We start from the raw sequence: 20,316 nt of genomic DNA, 5'->3' as shown, positions 1-20,316 counted from the left end.
AATAGCAGTAAAAGAAAAACACAGTAGGAGCAGCTCAGTCTCTTATTGGACCGTGAAAATTCAGCTTGCTCCATTAATTAAAACAATACACACACACACACACACACATTCACATTCACAGCTTCGACGCGCGCGACCGGAACCCTTATAATAAGGGGAGCTCCCAGAGCTACTTACTCCCTAGACCCAGTCTAGACCCAGCTGGGGGAGCTACCCAGAGCTCCAAAGCTACCAGTCGACGAGCTTCCAAAGCTTCCAGTCGACGAGCTACGCTACCAGTCGACGAGCTCCCAGAGCTACCAGTCGACGAGCTACTTCCGCTATTTTAAATTCCCTGAATTCAAAATGCGCTTTTACGCAAGATTGTGTCAGTGTGTCTGTATCTACCTGGTCGGTGTCGCCGGGTCTGGTCCACCTCGATCGGGTCCCACCACCGTGGGTCGCTTTCTAAGACGTTGGCCAAGACCCGAATTTAACGCTCTTGGTCTTTTTCCACACACCTGGTGTGTGGGCTGTCGACAGGCGAACAACGTGGACTGGTCACGGAGATGGGACACGATGGAGGTGATCCGGCTGTCGAAGGACCAAGAAATGTTGGGGGAAAACTCTGTAAAAGACCCAGGAGAAATAAAGACACAATGAGACAAAGTTACTTTCTTTATCAAACGTGTACACGGGTGAGCTGCTAAGAACAACTCACACCATGCACAGTGGCTTGGTAATTTTTATAGGAAAGACAGTGAGAACAGGATAAGAAAATACAAAACAAATAAAATAAACAACTCCAAATGTGGCGCTAGTCTCGTCAGCAGAGAGCTGGGAGAAGGCTGTGAGAGATAAAACAATCTAAAACAATATGTCCCAAAACAGTATGTCTTTGCTGAGAAAGTCTAAAAAGATAATTCTAAACTAATCTAACCATAGGCAAAGGGCAGACAAAAGGCATCTTTGTACATTTAAAAGAAGGTAAAGAAACATAGAATCATTTTTCCTGTAACACACACATTAGAAACTGTGCTTGTGTTGCTTTTTCTACTGGCTGACGAAAAACATAAAATATTTTTTCACATTTATTTGGGAGTTGGGAACACCTTGCTTGCTGACCCACATCTTGCCCATAGTTAGAACTGAATCGTCACTTACAGTGTGCCGAAGCACTCCACAGGAGGAAGTTGTTTACCTGAATACCCAAATGGGCGGCGACTGCTGGGATTTTGTCTCTCGGACAAGATAGTTGAAGTTAAAAGCCTTGATAAAAGTCTTATTGAAGTGGAGACAGATCCAGCTCTTAGTGCTAAAATGTCCGTCCAGCTGAAAGTAAACGGACCGAGGGGAGAGGAGAAGATAGTCGATATTTGTGACAATATGGACCAGATGAAGGCCCTCACTGTGATGGAGCTGAAAAGCAAAATCGCCAAAGCGCTGGTGATAAGTAAGCATGACTTTTCTTATCGTCTGCTTTTACATTTTTATAGAAATGCAAATGTCATACTTTTATTGAACAGCAGATTCTGTTTACAGAACTCTCTATTTAAATGCAGTGCAAGTGCAGTGTCTATTTATGTTGTCTTCAGCCAATCAGACAACACACACAATAACCACAAACATGACTTTTAGTGGTCTACAGCAGATATAATGATTTAATAATGAAAATTGTCTTCTAAGCGGAAACTTTCTTTGAAAAAATACAAATCAAATCATCTTTTGCTAGTATCACTAACTCATCAGATCACATACATTAAATAATCCAAATATTAGCTTTGCTGATCTACTCTAAAAGGCTTGAAGCAAGCCCAGCTCTTTAAAGCTCTTCTCTCTGCTTCTGCTCAGTTGGTGAAATGCGGGTGGTGTTCAGGACGAAGCCGCTGGAGGACAAAGCCCTGCTGGTGTCTTATGGGATTAAGCACATGTCCGTCATCCACACACTGCTGATGCTGCCTGGTGGAGGAGATCGACCCGCATGAAGGAACACGACAGACTCTGCACTGACAAAATCATTTATTGTGAAGTCTTTATTGTGATCTCATATGCACTCACATGATCATATTATTGTTATGTACTTACTGCTGTCCCTTTTTTCATCTTTATTTTTCATATAATAAAATACATCATGTTTGTAGCACACTGCATAATGCGTTTCATATCTTATTTTTGAGACACTTTAAGAAATCAGATGTTTAGCTGGACTTTTGCTAGAGAGATCATTTTCTTAAAACTCTTCCATGTTTTTTGTGCTATCTTGTTTCTTTAAACTCCAGATTACAACAGAGGAATCTGAATGTTACAGTATTTACAGAAACAGATCGCTGCTAAAAGCAAACAGTTACTGGGTGACTTCAAAACATAAAAGGCAGAAACCAATGCCTGAGCCAAGATAAGAATGTGATCTGAAAGACAGCTCTACTGAGGCAATACTTATAATCAGTGTTCGGCAAGTTACTTTGAAAAAGTAATTATAGTCACTAGTTACTTCTTCAAAAAAGTAACTGAGTTACAATATTCTAAAAGTAATTAATTACTTGAAAAGTAACAATTGCATTACTGTAAAAAAAAAAACAAAAACGTTTAACCCTCTGGGGTCCAGGGTATAATTGGCCATTTTTAACTACTTTTGATTTTCCACATTTTACCTTTAAAAACTATTTACTTTGCCTTGTTTGGTATCATCCTTTTCAGCACAACCTCACGTGTCTGAATTTACAGTTATGTTTTCATTTTGACATACTGTATTAACACAATTGATCTAACATCAGACAAAAAACATGAAATCAGAGTAGAAAAAGTGATATTTTTTACTGTAACAACCACAAACATGTTTAATGAATCATATTTCATAACTTTAAATGCAAATATAAATTGTCAATTTTAAAATCTTATGCACAAGTTTCGCAAACACAAAGTTATTTGCACCCATTTACCTTTTACCCTTTTTTTAAAATAACCATTTCAAACTATTTACAGAATAATCAGCTGTTCTTTATTCAATAAGATGCCACAAATTATTTGTGTCACTCCAAAAACATAACTTCTGTCCACTATAAAGGAGAACATCACAGCCTGATACCTGCAGGTCTGACAGCAGCAGGTGTATCACTCCTGTTTCTACCTGGAGACAGCAGTCGCCTCATTGTTCTGACACACAACACAAAACTAACCACAACACTACACACTAACTACACAAGACAACACATGAACTACACACTCCATCCATCCATCCATTCGCTTCCGCTTATCCATTTTCAGGGTCGCTGGAGCCTGTCCCAGCTGTCATAGGGCGAGAGGCGGGGTACACCCTGGACAGGTTGCCAGTCTGTCGCAGGGCAACTACACACTCCAAACACGTTAAACGTCACAAATCTCTCACATCTCAAAACTCGCTTTCTGTCTTTTTCTGTTCTCTCTCTCTTGCCGTCACTCCTAACTTCCCCTGTTTTTGTTTTTTGTTTTATTTTTCTCTCACAAGCAGAGAGTGCTTACTAGCGCTGTCCTTAGACAGTAAACGTGACAAAACTATTGAGGAAAAAACGCCGCGTATATGTTTATCATGACTCTGGTTTTACGTGGCCTATCAACACAATTTAAAAGCTGGTTTATATCACCTTGTTGCTTTGTCTTTAAGTGGTCATGTGCTCGGCTTACCTATACAGCAGCACTCATGCGATTGTTTTGCACAGCTGCTTAAAGCTGTAGCTTCCAGATTACTTACAGCTACTTCCTTGCAACTGATATAAGATGCATTTTCTTGTTAGTAACTGTAACGGCGTTGTAACGATAGGAATAGTAATTAGTTAGATTACTCTGATGCAGACTGGTAGAAAACCAGCTGTCAAAGAGCAATCAAAATGTACATAAAATGAATTTTCATCCACATGTTTTAGGACAATTTTTTTCTTTTAAAAAGACGCACGATTTATTTATTATTGTTAAAGTTTACTGCAGTTAACAATCTTGTTTGACACGTGAGGAGAAAAGGGGATTCCTAGGGTACAAGGAAAATTTAAAAACTGAGAAATTATCCAAAAAGTTATTTTAAAAGTCTATAAAGGTGTGGTGCACAGCTACATTCTTCAGATTTCTGGTGTAGAATTTTTTTCCATTAAATATTAGAAAGTGAATTCTGTATTAGAAAATGAAGAAATTCTTTCAAATAATAGAAGTAAAACACTTTATTTTAGAATGCTAATATATTAATTTGATGATAACTGGTCTTAATCTGACTTATTGCTGTATTTGAGACACAGAAAGTCACTGCATTAGACTGTGGTAACTGTAGCTTAGTGGAAAATTTCAAATCAGGCTTTACGAGCTGATAGTTTTTCTATGTGAATCACATAATAACAACATTTCTGTAACAATCTAGTAATCATCCCACTGACACACTGGTATAGAAGTCTGTCTAGGGGCTACACCACTGGAACAAGGTTTGTAATATTCACTCGTCTCCAAACATTCCTCTTTCATTTTGAGGCAAACAAAGCAGAACTGCACCTTACAACGTGTACAGAAGATGTTTTTACACCCAGTTGTGTTATGTTCCACTAGGAAGCCACATGTGGGACAGGCACGGATAGAGGGACAGCCAGTGATGCCCTCCACATTCTGGAAGGTGATATCTGGACATTTTCTCAGAGTTTCTAAGGACTTATTGTTACAGCCATGATTTTCACATCGGTTTGAACGTGGGGACGGACCTTTCCATTCCCTCAAACACTGCCAACAGAACGTAAAGGTCCGATTTAGATCAGCTGTGCACACTGTACATTCAGTACACAGATTACTAAAGTCAGTTCTCAGCACTGAAGACTTGCAGCCAGGACACTGTTAATAAAAAACGATTATTTATTTAATGCTCAAGATTTGGACAAATATGGCGCAGAAATGCAGACTATGTAAATAAACTTACTGATTTAACATCAAAAACATCCTTAGAGTTGCTGAACATTTTCTTTTCAAAGTACTCGATTTCTTCCGGGGTTAGAAGAGCCATTTTACAAACCTCCTCAAAGGACCACTCAGTATGACATTCAGTTTGGCCGCACACAAACCTGCTCTCGCCCTGAAACACAATATACAAAAATATATATCAATCAGTGAAAGGAAAACATGTGGAACAAATAGCAACTGCTCACAATAGTATATAGATCCATTAACTGAGCCACAGTCCAGTCTCATGCCTATTAGATTCCATTCCTACCATACTAATGTGAATGCTTTATTTATTTATTTTTGGATTCTGAAGTAGCAATCCAGAAAGAAAGCTTGAGAACTACCAGACTAAGAAAACCCCCATTAATTAATTCCTGCGCTGATGACCCATTACTTAAACTCCTATAAAACTTATATAGTGCGTTTCTGCTCTATCTGGTAAAACAACATACAAACGTTCTTGACATCATGAGAGTTGTCAGTTCTGCCTTATAGTCCTGTAATGTTGAATTGGTGCCTTATTTTGTGACTGCAAGTCAGTAGTTATGCAACTGAGTGCATAGTAATATACACTCAGTTCAAAAATCACTGTTAATTTATTTGGGGTTTGTGAGTAGATGAACGTGTAATATCCTACCTGATTCAATAAGCTAAGACACCAGTTGGTGAGAGACATGGGAGTGACAGCATGGCCGCAAGACATCAGCGCTCTCAGAGACTTGAAGTCCTCATACAAGACTATGAGTGACAAATGAAATATCTTATTACTGTTATACACTCAACATTATCTGTAGCCCAGTAAAGGTAGAATTCATAGTCTGAAGACTTACAGTCCAACTCATCATCTCCATCCACAAATGTAAGTGTAGAGTCGGATGGGTCATAGCACTTCTCCTCCTCATACGTCATACTGCTTCTGGAGTCTTGAGAGGGAGTTCTGCTCCTCTGATGAGAAGTCTTTTTCTTTTTAGACAGTTTTGAGCCCATCCTGACTCAGCGCTGCCTTCAGATCATCTACAAAAAAACAAACAGAGATCTCGCTAAAAGGTTTTTCTCTCATTTCATCCACTTTTATTTTTGGACTTCACTCCATCAGGGACTGTTAGTATACCAGATATTCTACATGCATTCACATATGATTAACATGTATTTATTCCATGTTTTATTCTCTCACTACAGGGATAGCTCAGTAGGTAGAGTGGTGGCCCCATGATCGGAAGGTCGGGGTTTCGATTCCCCTGAACAGCTACCCTGACGTACTTCTGAGCAAGGTACCGTCCCTACACACTGCTCCAATGGCTGCCCACTGCTTCACTGAGTGAATGGGTTAAACGCAGAGAGGAATTTCCCCACGGGGATCAATAAAGTATATTTTCTTTCTTTCCTTTATGCTGGGTGTTTTGTCTAATAGGGGAGAGCGGGGTAAGTTGTCACACTTTTCACACTGACTAACTTTTACTGAGCACCATACATCACAACGTAATAAATGTTTCACCAAATAAAAGAAGGAAGTCTCGGGCACATATGATGTATTCATTACATTTTCATATCTTATCTCATTACGGAGTTGTAGACTGTTGAATGGAGAATGTGCACTTGTGACAATTTGCCCCATCGGCAGGTAAGTTGTCACACTAGATTATCTTAAAATAAGAACACAAATACTTAATTGTGATTATTGATTTTAATTGTTAAATTCAAACCAAAACTGGAAATTTGAACAATTATGCCAAGAGAATTTGGAAAAAAACAATTATTTCAATCCAATACACATTTTAATCAAAACATTAAGTAGAAAGAAAACTTTAGTTTGAACTTTAAACTCAAATGTTCTCTGGCTTGCACATAAATCCATCATAACTGAATGGAATGCTGCAAATAACTTGCTTTACTTAACATGTTAATCCTTTGAACAAAACAGATGCCCTATTTCTGATTAATCAGACTCAACTTCAGAGTCACAATTCTGGCACACATAAATTGCCTGGCCTGAGGTGCAAGCATCATGGGCCCATTTGTTGCATTTTACGCATTTTACCCAGGTCTCTTTTGGACGACTGTTTGAAAATGGCTCCACACAGACAAGGCAGAAGCACTCTTCATCATCTGATGATGACTCTTGAATTATTTTTCTTCTTTTAGCTGCGTTGTTCTTCATAGGTCCAGATGTTTTCCCCCCTCGCGTCCCTCTCTTTTGAAACAGCTTTTTGCTAGATTCAGCCTTATTCTTTTCTTTTTCTAGTTGCTGCTTCACTGGCGTGTCGGTTAGAATTGCTGATTTGCGTCGTTTTCTTCCTTTGCTGTTTGGTTTTCGGCGGCCAGCTTTTGGATATGGCCGGATGTCCTCTGGAGTTGGTAGTCTGCTGTCAGTAATTGCAGTGCTGGGTAAGGGTGAGCTCGTGATAGAGATGGTGCTGGAGCTTGGCAGTTCAGAGTTGGTGCTGGGGCCTGGCAGGGCAGGGTCCGGAATAGGGCGATCTGTGACGTAGGATGGTGCAAACTCGGCTTCCAGAAATACATTTCTGTTGTAAGGTTGAATCCCAGCCACCCTAAAACCAGCCTGAATGTTCAATGGGGTTGCAGCCAGAGGATATGCAATTGCCACAATCCCAGGAATGTCATAAATAGACATTGTCTTCCCAGGGTTGTTCCTCATCCAGGCATCACACGTGCTGTTGATGTGCCTCTTTAGTGGCCCGTAGACAGACCTGTCTAATGGTTGGAGCCGATGTGAGCAGTGGGGTGGGAATGACAGCATGATTATGCCATTTTCTTTGGCATAATTGAGTCCATCAATGGACAGATGAGACTCGTGGTTGTCCAAAAGGAGTAAACAGGGCTTCTCCTTTGAACACTTTGTATGTTCATTGAAATGTTGCAGGAAGTCAACAAAGTGTGTGTCTTTCATCCATCCAGAGGAATTTGCCCCTCCTTTGCTGCCGGGTGGCCCGTTGATCAGGAAATGGTTACGGAAGTGGACACGCGGGAAAATAAAGTATGGAGGTAAACTATTCCCTATGGCTGAGACAGCACAGGCCAGTGTGACAAGGGTTCCCCTTTCAGCAGAGGTCAATGACCCTACTTGTTTGAATCCACGTCTGGCCAACACTTTGTCTGGTTTATGTACAGTGGTGACCCCAGTTTCATCAACATTCCAAATGTCTCCTGGTCCAAACTCATATTTGCATAACACTTTCTCCAAGTTGTCAAAGAAAGCATTGACATTCTCTCTGTTGAAGCTACTTGCCCTGGCAAGGCTAGTTGCTTCTGGCTTTCTCAGTGACAATGTTGTATGCCGCTTTAAAAAGCCTGTAAACCACTCATTGCTGGCCTTTTCTTTTTCTGCCCACAAAGGCACAAACTTCAGTTCGTGTGCCACAGCAAACTGGTAGGCAAGCTTTCTGACCTCACTTGGTGACAGACCAAAATAAATGTCAGCTGACCTAGTAATATACTCAACAAGCTGCTTTTCCAAATCAGGGGAAAAAATCTTCCTTGGCGTTGTATAACCAACCATTGTTGTTGGCATGGCTGTCTGACTTTCAATTTCTTCTCTGGTAATCTTTTGACAATACCGAGTTAGAGTACGGTAATTTATGTCAAAATCCTTTGCTGTACTTCTGATTGATTTGTTCTGCATCTTTACCTGCCTGACTGCCTTTAACATAATGTCAGGTGGTGTTCTGCCACGCTCTGTCTTTCGTTGATAATTTCGAACCATCTTACTTTCTTCCTTCCTTCCTTAATTCCTGCCTCTCCTTCCTTTCTTCAAAAACCTTATTGCAAATACAAATGAATTACAATATCACAATTTTTTGGAGCATTTATTTGTATTGGGGCAAGTCGTCACATGTGACGACTTGCCCCAAAGTTAATGAGACAACTTGCCCCAAACTGACATTTATGCTAATTTTGGCTAAATGTCAGGGTTAGCTCAACATAGCACATCAGCTGAAGTATCAAAAGACACGTTAATGTCTCCTCTATTTTGTGTAAAAAAATAATTTGTAACATCTATACCTAACAAAGTTGTACTGAAGAAAATTTAAAGTGATTTATTTTTCCTTTTAGGTCAAAAAAATAAAAAAGATGTGCTCACCTCAGATTAGAGCAGTCTTGACCACATGTGAACAGGAGGTTGACTATAGAAGAAGAAGTCACACAAAGTGGCTATTTCATTTTTGAGATAGAGCCTCTAGTGTTGGAGTTATGAACAGTGTGACAACTTACCCGTGTGACAACTTACCCCGCTCTCCCCTACTACGCGTACAAGTAGACATTACACAGTAAAGACAAAAGGTGCTCATGCACCACTATGTGTGTCTTGGTGCGCACGGATTAGAGTCTATAGCATTAGAGTTTATTGATAATACTGCCATAAGAGAGCGTGGAAAAAGTCAAGCCTGACGCATGGATTCCAAGAGTTGCGACAATATATCGCTGCTCAAATTCCGATTAGATCAAAGTAGCTAATCTATGTTACTCACTTTGACGCGGAATAATCTTCGTCATCTTTCGACCTCTTGACTTGCTTTGGAAATAGCTCCCAAATGAAAGTTATCCCGATGCGCAGACGGATCTTTAAAGCGAAAACCCTGAACTTTGATTCAGACGAAACAACTAAATGGTCAATAGTAGGGGAGAGCGGGGTAAGTTGTCACACTGTTCATAACTCCAACACTAGAGGCTCTATCTCAAAAATGAAATTGCCACTTTGTGTGACTTCTTCTTCTATAGTCAACCTCCTGTTCACATGTGGTCAAGACTGCTCTAATCTGAGGTGAGCACATCTTTTTTATTTTTTTGACCTAAAAGGAAAAATAAATCACTTTAAATTTTCTTCAGTACAACTTTGTTAGGTATAGATGTTACAAATTATTATTTTACACAAAATAGAGGAGACATTAACGTGTCTTTTGATACTTCAGCTGATGTGCTATGTTGAGCTAACCCTGACATTTAGCCAAAATTAGCATAAATGTCAGTTTGGGGCAAGTTGTCTCATTAACTTTGGGGCAAGTCGTCACATGTGACGACTTGCCCCAATACAAATAAATGCTCCAAAAAATTGTGATATTGTAATTCATTTGTATTTGCAATAAGGTTTTTGAAGAAAGGAAGGAGAGGCAGGAATTAAGGAAGGAAGGAAGAAAGTAAGATGGTTCGAAATTATCAACGAAAGACAGAGCGTGGCAGAACACCACCTGACATTATGTTAAAGGCAGTCAGGCAGGTAAAGATGCAGAACAAATCAATCAGAAGTACAGCAAAGGATTTTGACATAAATTACCGTACTCTAACTCGGTATTGTCAAAAGATTACCAGAGAAGAAATTGAAAGTCAGACAGCCATGCCAACAACAATGGTTGGTTATACAACGCCAAGGAAGATTTTTTCCCCTGATTTGGAAAAGCAGCTTGTTGAGTATATTACTAGGTCAGCGGACATTTATTTTGGTCTGTCACCAAGTGAGGTCAGAAAGCTTGCCTACCAGTTTGCTGTGGCACACGAACTGAAGTTTGTGCCTTTGTGGGCAGAAAAAGAAAAGGCCAGCAATGAGTGGTTTACAGGCTTTTTAAAGCGGCATACAACATTGTCACTGAGAAAGCCAGAAGCAACTAGCCTTGCCAGGGCAAGTAGCTTCAACAGAGAGAATGTCAATGCTTTCTTTGACAACTTAGAGAAAGTGTTATGCAAATATGAGTTTGGACCAGGAGACATTTGGAATGTTGATGAAACTGGGGTCACCACTGTACATAAACCAGACAAAGTGTTGGCCAGACGTGGATTCAAACAAGTAGGGTCATTGACCTCTGCTGAAAGGGGAACCCTTGTCACACTGGCCTGTGCTGTCTCAGCCATAGGGAATAGTTTACCTCCATACTTTATTTTCCCGCGTGTCCACTTCCGTAATCATTTCCTGATCAACGGGCCACCCGGCAGCAAAGGAGGGGCAAATTCCTCTGGATGGATGAAAGACACACACTTTGTTGACTTCCTGCAACATTTCAATGAACATACAAAGTGTTCAAAGGAGAAGCCCTGTTTACTCCTTTTGGACAACCACGAGTCTCATCTGTCCATTGATGGACTCAATTATGCCAAAGAAAATGGCATAATCATGCTGTCATTCCCACCCCACTGCTCACATCGGCTCCAACCATTAGACAGGTCTGTCTACGGGCCACTAAAGAGGCACATCAACAGCACGTGTGATGCCTGGATGAGGAACAACCCTGGGAAGACAATGTCTATTTATGACATTCCTGGGATTGTGGCAATTGCATATCCTCTGGCTGCAACCCCATTGAACATTCAGGCTGGTTTTAGGGTGGCTGGGATTCAACCTTACAACAGAAATGTATTTCTGGAAGCCGAGTTTGCACCATCCTACGTCACAGATCGCCCTATTCCGGACCCTGCCCTGCCAGGCCCCAGCACCAACTCTGAACTGCCAAGCTCCAGCACCATCTCTATCACGAGCTCACCCTTACCCAGCACTGCAATTACTGACAGCAGACTACCAACTCCAGAGGACATCCGGCCATATCCAAAAGCTGGCCGCCGAAAACCAAACAGCAAAGGAAGAAAACGACGCAAATCAGCAATTCTAACCGACACGCCAGTGAAGCAGCAACTAGAAAAAGAAAAGAATAAGGCTGAATCTAGCAAAAAGCTGTTTCAAAAGAGAGGGACGCGAGGGGGGAAAACATCTGGACCTATGAAGAACAACGCAGCTAAAAGAAGAAAAATAATTCAAGAGTCATCATCAGATGATGAAGAGTGCTTCTGCCTTGTCTGTGTGGAGCCATTTTCAAACAGTCGTCCAAAAGAGACCTGGGTAAAATGCGTAAAATGCAACAAATGGGCCCATGATGCTTGCACCTCAGGCCAGGCAATTTATGTGTGCCAGAATTGTGACTCTGAAGTTGAGTCTGATTAATCAGAAATAGGGCATCTGTTTTGTTCAAAGGATTAACATGTTAAGTAAAGCAAGTTATTTGCAGCATTCCATTCAGTTATGATGGATTTATGTGCAAGCCAGAGAACATTTGAGTTTAAAGTTCAAACTAAAGTTTTCTTTCTACTTAATGTTTTGATTAAAATGTGTATTGGATTGAAATAATTGTTTTTTTCCAAATTCTCTTGGCATAATTGTTCAAATTTCCAGTTTTGGTTTGAATTTAACAATTAAAATCAATAATCACAATTAAGTATTTGTGTTCTTATTTTAAGATAATCTAGTGTGACAACTTACCTGCCGATGGGGCAAATTGTCACAAGTGCACATTCTCCATTCAACAGTCTACAACTCCGTAATGAGATAAGATATGAAAATGTAATGAATACATCATATGTGCCCGAGACTTCCTTCTTTTATTTGGTGAAACATTTATTACGTTGTGATGTATGGTGCTCAGTAAAAGTTAGTCAGTGTGAAAAGTGTGACAACTTACCCCGCTCTCCCCTACCCAACACTCCCATTATTTAATACAAAACATGAAAACGGAGGTAATTACCAGTAAGAGAGGAACTGCCAAAATCCAACGATGTCAGAATTCCCAAAATTGTCAAATATACTCGCAAGGAAATTCTTGTCTACCACAAGACACAACCGCAATAATCGTCTTTCCATCATCTGTTAGAACAAAGCACATCAAACAAAAACATTCACGTGTACCTGACGAGTAAAGTTTAAACATGAAGACTTGCCAAATAGAGATGGAGACGGTGACCTTTTCTTTTTTTTTCAAAGAAGAACAGAAGTCGAAGCTGCCCGCAGGTCGAACCCGCGACGTTGTTTTCTTGGTCATGTGGTCGCGGTATGACGCGTAGTGATCCAGCTAGAGACTCTCTCTACCACACAACAAATAGGGATCATTTTAATTTAACAGAGAAAACAAATCCATGGGTGTTTGTTGTTTGACGTTACATTTTATCACCAAATTTTCGTGAACAAACAGTCAAAGAGGCTCCACTCCAATCCCATAGATTTACCTCAGCCTGTTTTTTTTCCTTTCCTTTTCTTTCTCTCTCTCTTTTTTAAATAATACACTAAATAACACTAATCCATTCGCGTCTGCCTGCAAATGATGTCTTCTTTCACTTGCGTGTGTGGACACACAAAGTTCACCACTCTGCCCTCCTCCCAATGTCGGAAAAAACAACCTTTCATGGGTGCCAGATCGGTCCAAGTGAATTAAATTTCCTCATGAGACCGCGACAACGAGGCTCGTAAAGAGCTCCGCATGTTGTTGTTATGATGAAAATACAAAAATGGGATACACAATCTATACTGATTATGTAATAATAATAATAATAGTTGTAAACTCGAAAAATTTCGTCTCATCTAAACATAAAAAGGAGGAGGAACTCAGTCCATTTGATGGAAAGCTGGAAATGTAAAAACTGACGAGCTGCATTCAAAATCACAATGTTATAAAAAGTCTCTTCCAGTTTTAAAAATTCAAACAGTGTCTGCCAATATTTTATGACCACTTGGACTTTTGCATGGAGACTCTCCAGTGCATCATGTGCCCTCTGGGCGGATTTCAAGCTGACACGAATGAGTAGGCTGCTCCCCTGTGCCTGCGTGCGCAACAATCCCATTGGCGCGCGCAGTATAGAATCTCGACTTTCTTCTCATTAACATATAAAATAATCATTGTATGGAACCTGTTCTTAAATAGAAAGTTCAATCTGAACTTGCAGCAAACAGCGACATCGGCGGATCTATTTTTAAACCAAGAAAAGAAGGTGAGCCGATAGTTCAAAGTCGAAACTATTCCTGGGTGAAAATATGGAATATGAGATGGTGCAACAAAGAGCTGGATATTTTTAACAAATAAACTCAGATTTAAAAAAAAGCAAAACAATTGATCCTCAAGGAGAGATTCAAGATGATCAGCTCCAGGAAACGGAACCTGGAAGAAGTGAATACAGAAGAGACGAAAAAACTAAGAGAGGATGCAGGTGAGTTAAAGTCTTTTATACTGAACACTTGCTGTACAAAAAATAAATAAATAAAACTAAAGTACCGCATACACAGGATTTATAAAGCTGATTTATAAAGCTGTAACTGTCACAGAAAAGAAACATCTTTAAACCATGTGGCCCAGGCTACAATATACATTCAGAGACCACTTTATTAGGCACACCTGTTCAACTATTCTATAAGACGTCTAATATCCAGTCACATGGCACCAACCCACTGCATGTAGACATGGTCAAGATGACCTGCTGACGTCCACGATGAACATCAAAACCAGGAAGAAAAATAGTTTAAGTGACTTTGAATCGTTGATGCTTTGAAATATTTCAGAAACTGCTGATCTACTGGAATTTTCCCACACAATCTCACGTCACATAAGAGTTTTCATAAATAGATACAAGAAACCTATTGGTCTGTCAAAAACTGTCAAATTAATTCCTTATATATATGCTTTAAATATGCATCATTTTTGTGGCTGAGGTCTTTAAATTTTTTGTAATCTTTTCTACAGTCATTTATAAAAAAAATGCTATTTTTTTTCTTTCCCCCCCAAAGTAATCCAGCAGAAGAAATTTCATGGCCTGAAAAATCAAGGAGCCACATGTTATCTCAACAGCATAATGCAAGTTTTCTTCATGACACCTGAGATTCATGACAGGTGGGAGATTTTAGATTGCTTACATTTCACATCTGATGCTAATTAGAAACAAATAAACAAACAAATATACCCCTCTTCTGTGGAACCAGCTTCCAGTTTGGATTCAGGAGACAGACACAATCTCTTCTTTTAAGATTAGGCTTAAAACTTTCTTTTATGTCATAGCTTGTAGTTAGGACTGGATCAGGTGATCCTCAATCCTCCTTTATTTATTATTTTATTTCCCACTGTCGCCAAGTGCTTGCTCACATAGCAACAATCGAATTGAACTGAAAGTGAACAAAATTGAAGCGTTTATGCCACTGAGAATTATTTTGATTCATCAGGCCCTGAGTTTTATAAGCTCAGATATGTTATTACAAGATTTCTGGTCATGTTAAACTTTCTTCATATTTAGAAAATGTCACACAGAATAAATATTCTTTGGTTTGAGAATTATTTTTAGGAATCATATTACTCTCAACAGGGCTCTAGACTAACTTTTTGCCATGGGCGTACCGGTACGCCTAACTTAAAAAAGTTAGGCGTACCGGCACAAAAGTTAGGCGCACACAAATTTTATAATAATTTATATAATATAATGTGTTTTTCTGGATACACTGTGCTTTTTCAGCATTCAAAGATTGATGACACCGTGTCAGAGCACTGGCTATGAATTTCAGAAGGATCAGGCCTTAACTTAACAGAAAAGTTAGCAATAGTTCTTTTCCTATTACAGCTACATCCACTTCTGTCGTGCCTAGGCTGCTCACTAGGGCTGGGTATCATCACTGATTTCTATCATCCATTCGATTCCGGTTTTCAGAGTCCCGATTCGATTCAACTTAGCCTCAGACAGTCAGAAATATTATAATTCTGATCATTTATCAGTACTGACTTCATCAGAATTGCGAACATCACAGCAGATGCCTTTGTGTGAAAGTAACTGAGAGACAAAACCTGCAGCTCAGAATCAGCGCAAAAAGACGTAATTACAGCGCGGACCGGACGCAAAGTTCCGACAGCGTGTCCGTCTGCGGGCCGTCGGGTGAGAAAGCCGAGAAAGACAAAGCTGATTCTGATGCGGTCTGCTCTGTGTTTACGTCCTTGTGTGGAATCCTGCTCTCGTTTGCTGTTTGGTTGTTGTTGAAATGGTTTTGTGAGCTTTAATCTGAGAATCTGGCGTTTCTGGCAAAACACAGTTATATTTAAAAGTCGATTCAGGATTTAATGAATTCATATCGCTTTATTCAAGCTACTCACCTCCCACTTCCACCTGCACTTTCAACTGGACCACGGCCAATCAGAGAGGTCCCGCCCCTTACTATCTCTGATTGGTTTAGTCCACGATAGGGGCATAATGTGTGTCTGTTGTTGACCACAGGGAAGGTTGCAGGTTTTTTTTTTTTTTTTTTTTTTTTTTTTTTTTTTTTTTTTTTTTGCTACCCGAACAGTTGGTCGCACAGGTGCAACCAAATATATTTTTTAGTCGCACCACTGAAAAAATTGGTCGCACTCTAGAGCCCTGCTCAACCAGCTGCTATACTGAAAGAAAACAAGAGACGTGAAAAAAAAAGTTTCATCTAGTGGTGAATCGGTTCTTCTATCTTTCCCCACCTGCACTCCACCTCGTTCAAATACACTTATTTGAAGTGAGGTGGAGTGCAGACTATGGTCCTCCTCCATTCTTAGAGAAAAGTAAGCAGTTATTATCTGCCATGTGATTGAAGTGGAGCTTGTGCAAAACCATTGGTTCATCAGGTTATTGTAGTCACAATGTGATTATGATGGGGGCAAATGCATGGTTAATCAAATGTATGATCAGTCCCCTGCTGTGGGTTGTTGACTGTTCATTCATCACATAACTGGTATGAAAGCTTCATCTTCATCTACATTATTTTACGAATAGTTCGCAAAGCAGCAAACTTTCTGAACTCAAAACAGTGACTCTCAGTCATTACTTGGTTTTCTTTCATAAAAAGGAGTAAAAAAATAACTTTAAGTAAAAAAAAACAAACATCCAAAAAGCTTTTGTTTACTTCGCTTATCAACTTTTGAGCCTAGAGTGCAACTTTTGTTCTGATAGTTCTTTATGACAGTCTGGTGTGTTGTGCTGCTATCAGCAAATGTAAACCTGATCTTCTGACCCCAGTCACAAATAAGGAGTTGACTCTAGAGGTCTTACAGAGTTAGATTTCGTTTGTTTTCAAACTTGTAGTCTTCAGTCCCCATGAATGCAACTCTTGGTTTAATAGAGGCAGTTTTTTTTATTTTTTATTTTTTTAGGATATGCATTTTACCCCCTAATATCTTTAAAGAAAAATGTAAATTTAGGAAGCCCCTTGAGTTATTAATTGGGTGTCAAATCAGTCAAAGTGTTTCATTTAGAATTATTTTGTCAGAAAGGAAAGAAATCAAATGACTGAATAACATTGTTCTTGGTCACAAGCCTGTATTTGAAATTAGATAAAATAATAACAACATGGTGAATGGACCATAAAAAGTCAATATTAACTAAGAAATATCTGTTTTCCTGAAGGTTGGATCCAGAATCACAGAAAATAGACCAAGAGCTGAGAAACATCTTTGAACGTCTGAAGAAAGGAACGTGTGGAACAGAAAAGATAACAAAAACTTTGGAGATCCATAATGGTGAGATGACCAGTTGGTAAAACATAAACATCAAATGTAAACTCAAAGAAAAGGTCACATAGTGGCTGTGATGAATAACATTTACATGCAATTTTCAGTTTCTCAGCAGCGTGATGCTGCTGACTGCCTGGATCTGATTTTATGTAAGGTCAGCCCCCGTGTCTCTGAGGTGAGAATCATACCCTTCAAATAACATTGAGAAACCAGAATGTTTTCTAACTGATATTTCTGTGTTAAAGCTTTTTGAGGGTCAGCTGACGTACACAACAAAATGCTCCAAAGGCCACGTCATCAATGAAGAGACAAATCCTTTCTGGACTCTTCCACTGTCACTGAGAGACAACCCTGATGAAACATACAGCATGGTAAGCAGCAGCCATGGCTCAGACTGCACCTCTGGTCATGCTGGTTTTGAGTTAATGAAGAGATAATTCTGTCATTGGTACAGAAAAGATGTTTATTCTAACATACACTGTGGTGTAATCTGGATACATCATCAGTGATGTTCTCGGGCTCATCAGGTGTTTCAGGTCTTAATATCAGACACCTTCTCCTCGGTGACCCAGTCATGGGGATCAGGCCCTGACTTGTGTCCAGGTAGCATGCTCTACTGCATAACACCTTTCTTCAACTAGAGCTATTGGGAATCATTCACTTGACAGCTTTCCTCCTTCACAGTCTACAGATCCCCAAGAGCACTAGGACTACTCAGTGTATATACTGACTTGCAAAGCCCCCAACACGTGGCGTGTTGGGGGCTTTGCAAGTCACCCATGGGTTCACTGGGTGCTTTCAACCCTTGCCTCCAGAAATTGGCTACAAAGTATTTTGTCCACTTTCTTTCCTGGGCTTCCTCCACTCAGTCCTCCTGTGGGACCATCAACTCCAGCAGTGTGACTTGCTTAGACTCCTCAGACTCCCAGGACCATGTCAGGCCTGAGTATGGGGGTTACAATGAGCACGCTTAGTGTGCATGAAAGCTTTTCAGTTGTGTATGTAAAAGTGTTTTACTAGTTGGTTTCTGTAACCAACTCTTTCTTTAAGAGCTTGATTTCTGCCCCCCCCCCCCTTTTTTTTTAAATTGCAACATGTGTGTTTGTGCAGGAAGGAGGATTTGAAAAGATTTTCCAAACCAAGTCATACAGTGGAGACAACATGGTGTACTGTGGAGAGTGTGAGAAGAAAACAGAAGCAACCAGTGTGAGTTTCTTAGTTTTTATTTTATTTTAAAGCAGAGCCTGTTAGTCAAACTCTGCTGTGTGTAATCATCTCTCTTGTGGTTTTTAGAAATGTGAGATGGTGAAGTTTCCTCACATCTTGATTTTACTCCTGAAGAGATTTGACTTTGACTACTACACCATGTCAGATTTCAAGTCCGGCTGCTGTGTCGCTGTGCCATCTGAAATGACAACAAACGTAAGGAGAAGTCACTCTGAAACCTGCTCTTATGTTTTTGTTTCTATAAACTTAGAACAAAACTAAGGAAATATGTGTTTGGTCAATTGCTTCTTTGTTGTAACTGGCAATTAATCTTATATCTGTTGGAAAACCCGTTTATTTCTCCTTTAAATGCTCCCACATTTGTAAGGAAATGCGTTTGTAGGGTGAGCAGCAGTTACACCCATGAAAAACCTGCCAGATCTTCTCTGTCAATGCCAAACAGTTTACTCTGCTGATGACTCTTGCTTGGTGCTGTTTATTAGTTTGGGTGAAGGAAAGCTGAAGAAATAAGAAAGGTCCATGCTCACAGGTGCTGAGAATCTGGTACCTGGGGTACCAAAAGCTGAGATTTATTACCATGAAGCATTGTTAGGGCAAAGAAATAATCAGTCAAACACAGATTTCCTTACTTTTTGCGGTAATTTTATATGTTCTTATGTCTGACTGCGTGCTCTGTTGTAGGGCAAAAAGTACAAAGTGTATGGGATAGTGAATCACATGGGCAGTCTGAGAGGTGGACATTACACAGCCACTGTGCTGTTCAGGGAGGACCACACCTGGTATGACTGTGATGACTGTAATGTGACAAAGGTGACTGATTAAATAGAACTGAAATATGGGTCATATTTAAAACCTACAGAAAGTGTTACAACTGCAGGGCTCATTTTAATGTTAATCTTGTTTTTGTTGGTGTGTGCAGGCTGAAGAACAGCTGTTTGCAAAAACCAAGACATACAAGTAAGTTTAATTTTGTTTAACAAGTCTGACACAGCAGACAGTTTACATCTAGAGCTGTTTGTGAGCTTTATTTACTAAACCTTCACAAAATGATTTTTTTCCCCCAGTGGTTTTGCGATCGAGTGTTTTGTGTGTTTTCGTTTTATTCTTTGATTATTGTTATTTTCTCAGGCAGTTATTTTTACCACTTGTTGGGGCACTTTAATGTCTTTAATAAGCATGTATGACTGATGGATTACTGAACATTGTTGAATTTCCTTCTTGCTCTGTGTGAACTTCAAAATGATGGTTCGACAGTTCCAGGTCTGCATATCTGGTGATGTACAGAGGTAAGATCACAAAACTACTGAACATCAAGAAATCGTTCAAGAAGTTCATTCAACACTGACAAATAATTACTGTCTTTTGTGAAGCCTCGGAGAGCGAGCCAGAGGAATTGAAAGAACAACAGAGGACCAGGAGAAGAGTGGGGGAAAAGGATGAACCAAAGAAAAGAAGAATGCATGAATACATAAAGAAATCTGGAGAAAAGAACATCCACGACGATGCCCTGCAACCTGGCAAGAGTTCAGAGATAAAGAGGAATACTTTTTTGATCACTGGTTTTTTGGCCTTAATTGTAATACTTGCAATGATACTCACAGCTCTAAGCAGAAACTGATGGAGAGGAAGAAAGTCACCAGAGTTTATGGTTTTGAACATTTCAGCTTGTAACAGAACCAGTTTTGTCAAGGGTGCAATGAAAATGTTATAATTGCCTTTCACAGATAACTATGGTCGATGTTATGAACGCAACTTTGTAGAAGCCATTTAAATAATTGTAAAATCAGTTGTTTGAAGTGTGCAGCTCAAAGAAGTTGCTGTGGTGATGATGATGATGATGATGTGGATGAATTTTAATCACAACAGAAAAAATTCAGGCATCAAAATT

At 39.7% G+C, this 20,316-nt stretch overlaps 3 protein-coding genes across 3 annotated transcripts; 2 read left to right on the top strand and 1 right to left on the bottom strand.

Annotated features, from left to right (window-relative positions):
- Positions 1-1,299: 1,299 nt before the first annotated feature.
- LOC146636484 (uncharacterized) lies at positions 1,300-1,964 on the top strand. Its single transcript, XM_085350840.1, has 2 exons — positions 1,300-1,432; positions 1,831-1,964. Exons 1-2 carry the CDS (start codon positions 1,300-1,302, stop codon positions 1,962-1,964), a joined length of 267 nt encoding a protein of 88 aa, XP_085206966.1.
- A 2,392-nt stretch (positions 1,965-4,356) lies between these two features.
- On the bottom strand, positions 4,357-5,913 carry LOC146636483 (uncharacterized). The gene is made up of 4 exons (XM_085350839.1): positions 5,757-5,913; positions 5,564-5,664; positions 4,904-5,056; positions 4,357-4,818 (listed from the first exon to the last, which is right to left on the bottom strand). Exons 1-4 carry the CDS (start codon positions 5,911-5,913, stop codon positions 4,357-4,359), a joined length of 873 nt encoding a protein of 290 aa, XP_085206965.1.
- Positions 5,914-13,826: 7,913 nt separating this feature from the next.
- LOC146636482 (ubiquitin carboxyl-terminal hydrolase 47) lies at positions 13,827-20,046 on the top strand. The gene is made up of 11 exons (XM_085350838.1): positions 13,827-13,899; positions 14,474-14,576; positions 17,095-17,207; positions 17,306-17,376; positions 17,447-17,572; positions 18,312-18,407; positions 18,495-18,623; positions 19,110-19,238; positions 19,348-19,385; positions 19,683-19,714; positions 19,799-20,046. Exons 1-11 carry the CDS (start codon positions 13,827-13,829, stop codon positions 20,044-20,046), a joined length of 1,158 nt encoding a protein of 385 aa, XP_085206964.1.
- The last annotated feature ends 270 nt before the right edge of the window (positions 20,047-20,316 follow it).

This window comes from Diplotaxodon limnothrissa, linkage group LG3 (assembly GCF_057381915.1).
Source record: "Diplotaxodon limnothrissa isolate DT_005_m linkage group LG3, D_limnothrissa_male_GT1.1, whole genome shotgun sequence".
Lineage (NCBI taxonomy): Eukaryota > Metazoa > Chordata > Actinopteri > Cichliformes > Cichlidae > Diplotaxodon > Diplotaxodon limnothrissa.
This window is presented reverse-complemented; position numbering and strand designations above follow the sequence as displayed.

Coding starts and splice junctions, on each gene's coding strand:
- LOC146636482 (XM_085350838.1), top strand. CDS start 13,827: ATGATCAGCTCCAGGAAACGGAACCTGGAAGAAGTGAATACAGAAGAG. Junction 13,900..14,473: donor AAAACTAAGAGAGGATGCAG/GTGAGTTAAAGT, acceptor TCCCCCCCAAAG/TAATCCAGCAGAAGAAATTT. Junction 17,377..17,446: donor TCAGCCCCCGTGTCTCTGAG/GTGAGAATCATA, acceptor TCTGTGTTAAAG/CTTTTTGAGGGTCAGCTGAC.
- LOC146636484 (XM_085350840.1), top strand. CDS start 1,300: ATGTCCGTCCAGCTGAAAGTAAACGGACCGAGGGGAGAGGAGAAGATA. Junction 1,433..1,830: donor CGCCAAAGCGCTGGTGATAA/GTAAGCATGACT, acceptor GCTTCTGCTCAG/TTGGTGAAATGCGGGTGGTG.
- LOC146636483 (XM_085350839.1), bottom strand. CDS start 5,913: ATGGGCTCAAAACTGTCTAAAAAGAAAAAGACTTCTCATCAGAGGAGC. Junction 5,057..5,563: donor GTCTTAGCTTATTGAATCAG/GTAGGATATTAC, acceptor ATTGTGTTTCAG/GGCGAGAGCAGGTTTGTGTG. Junction 4,819..4,903: donor ATGTTTTTGATGTTAAATCA/GTAAGTTTATTT, acceptor TTTTATTAACAG/TGTCCTGGCTGCAAGTCTTC.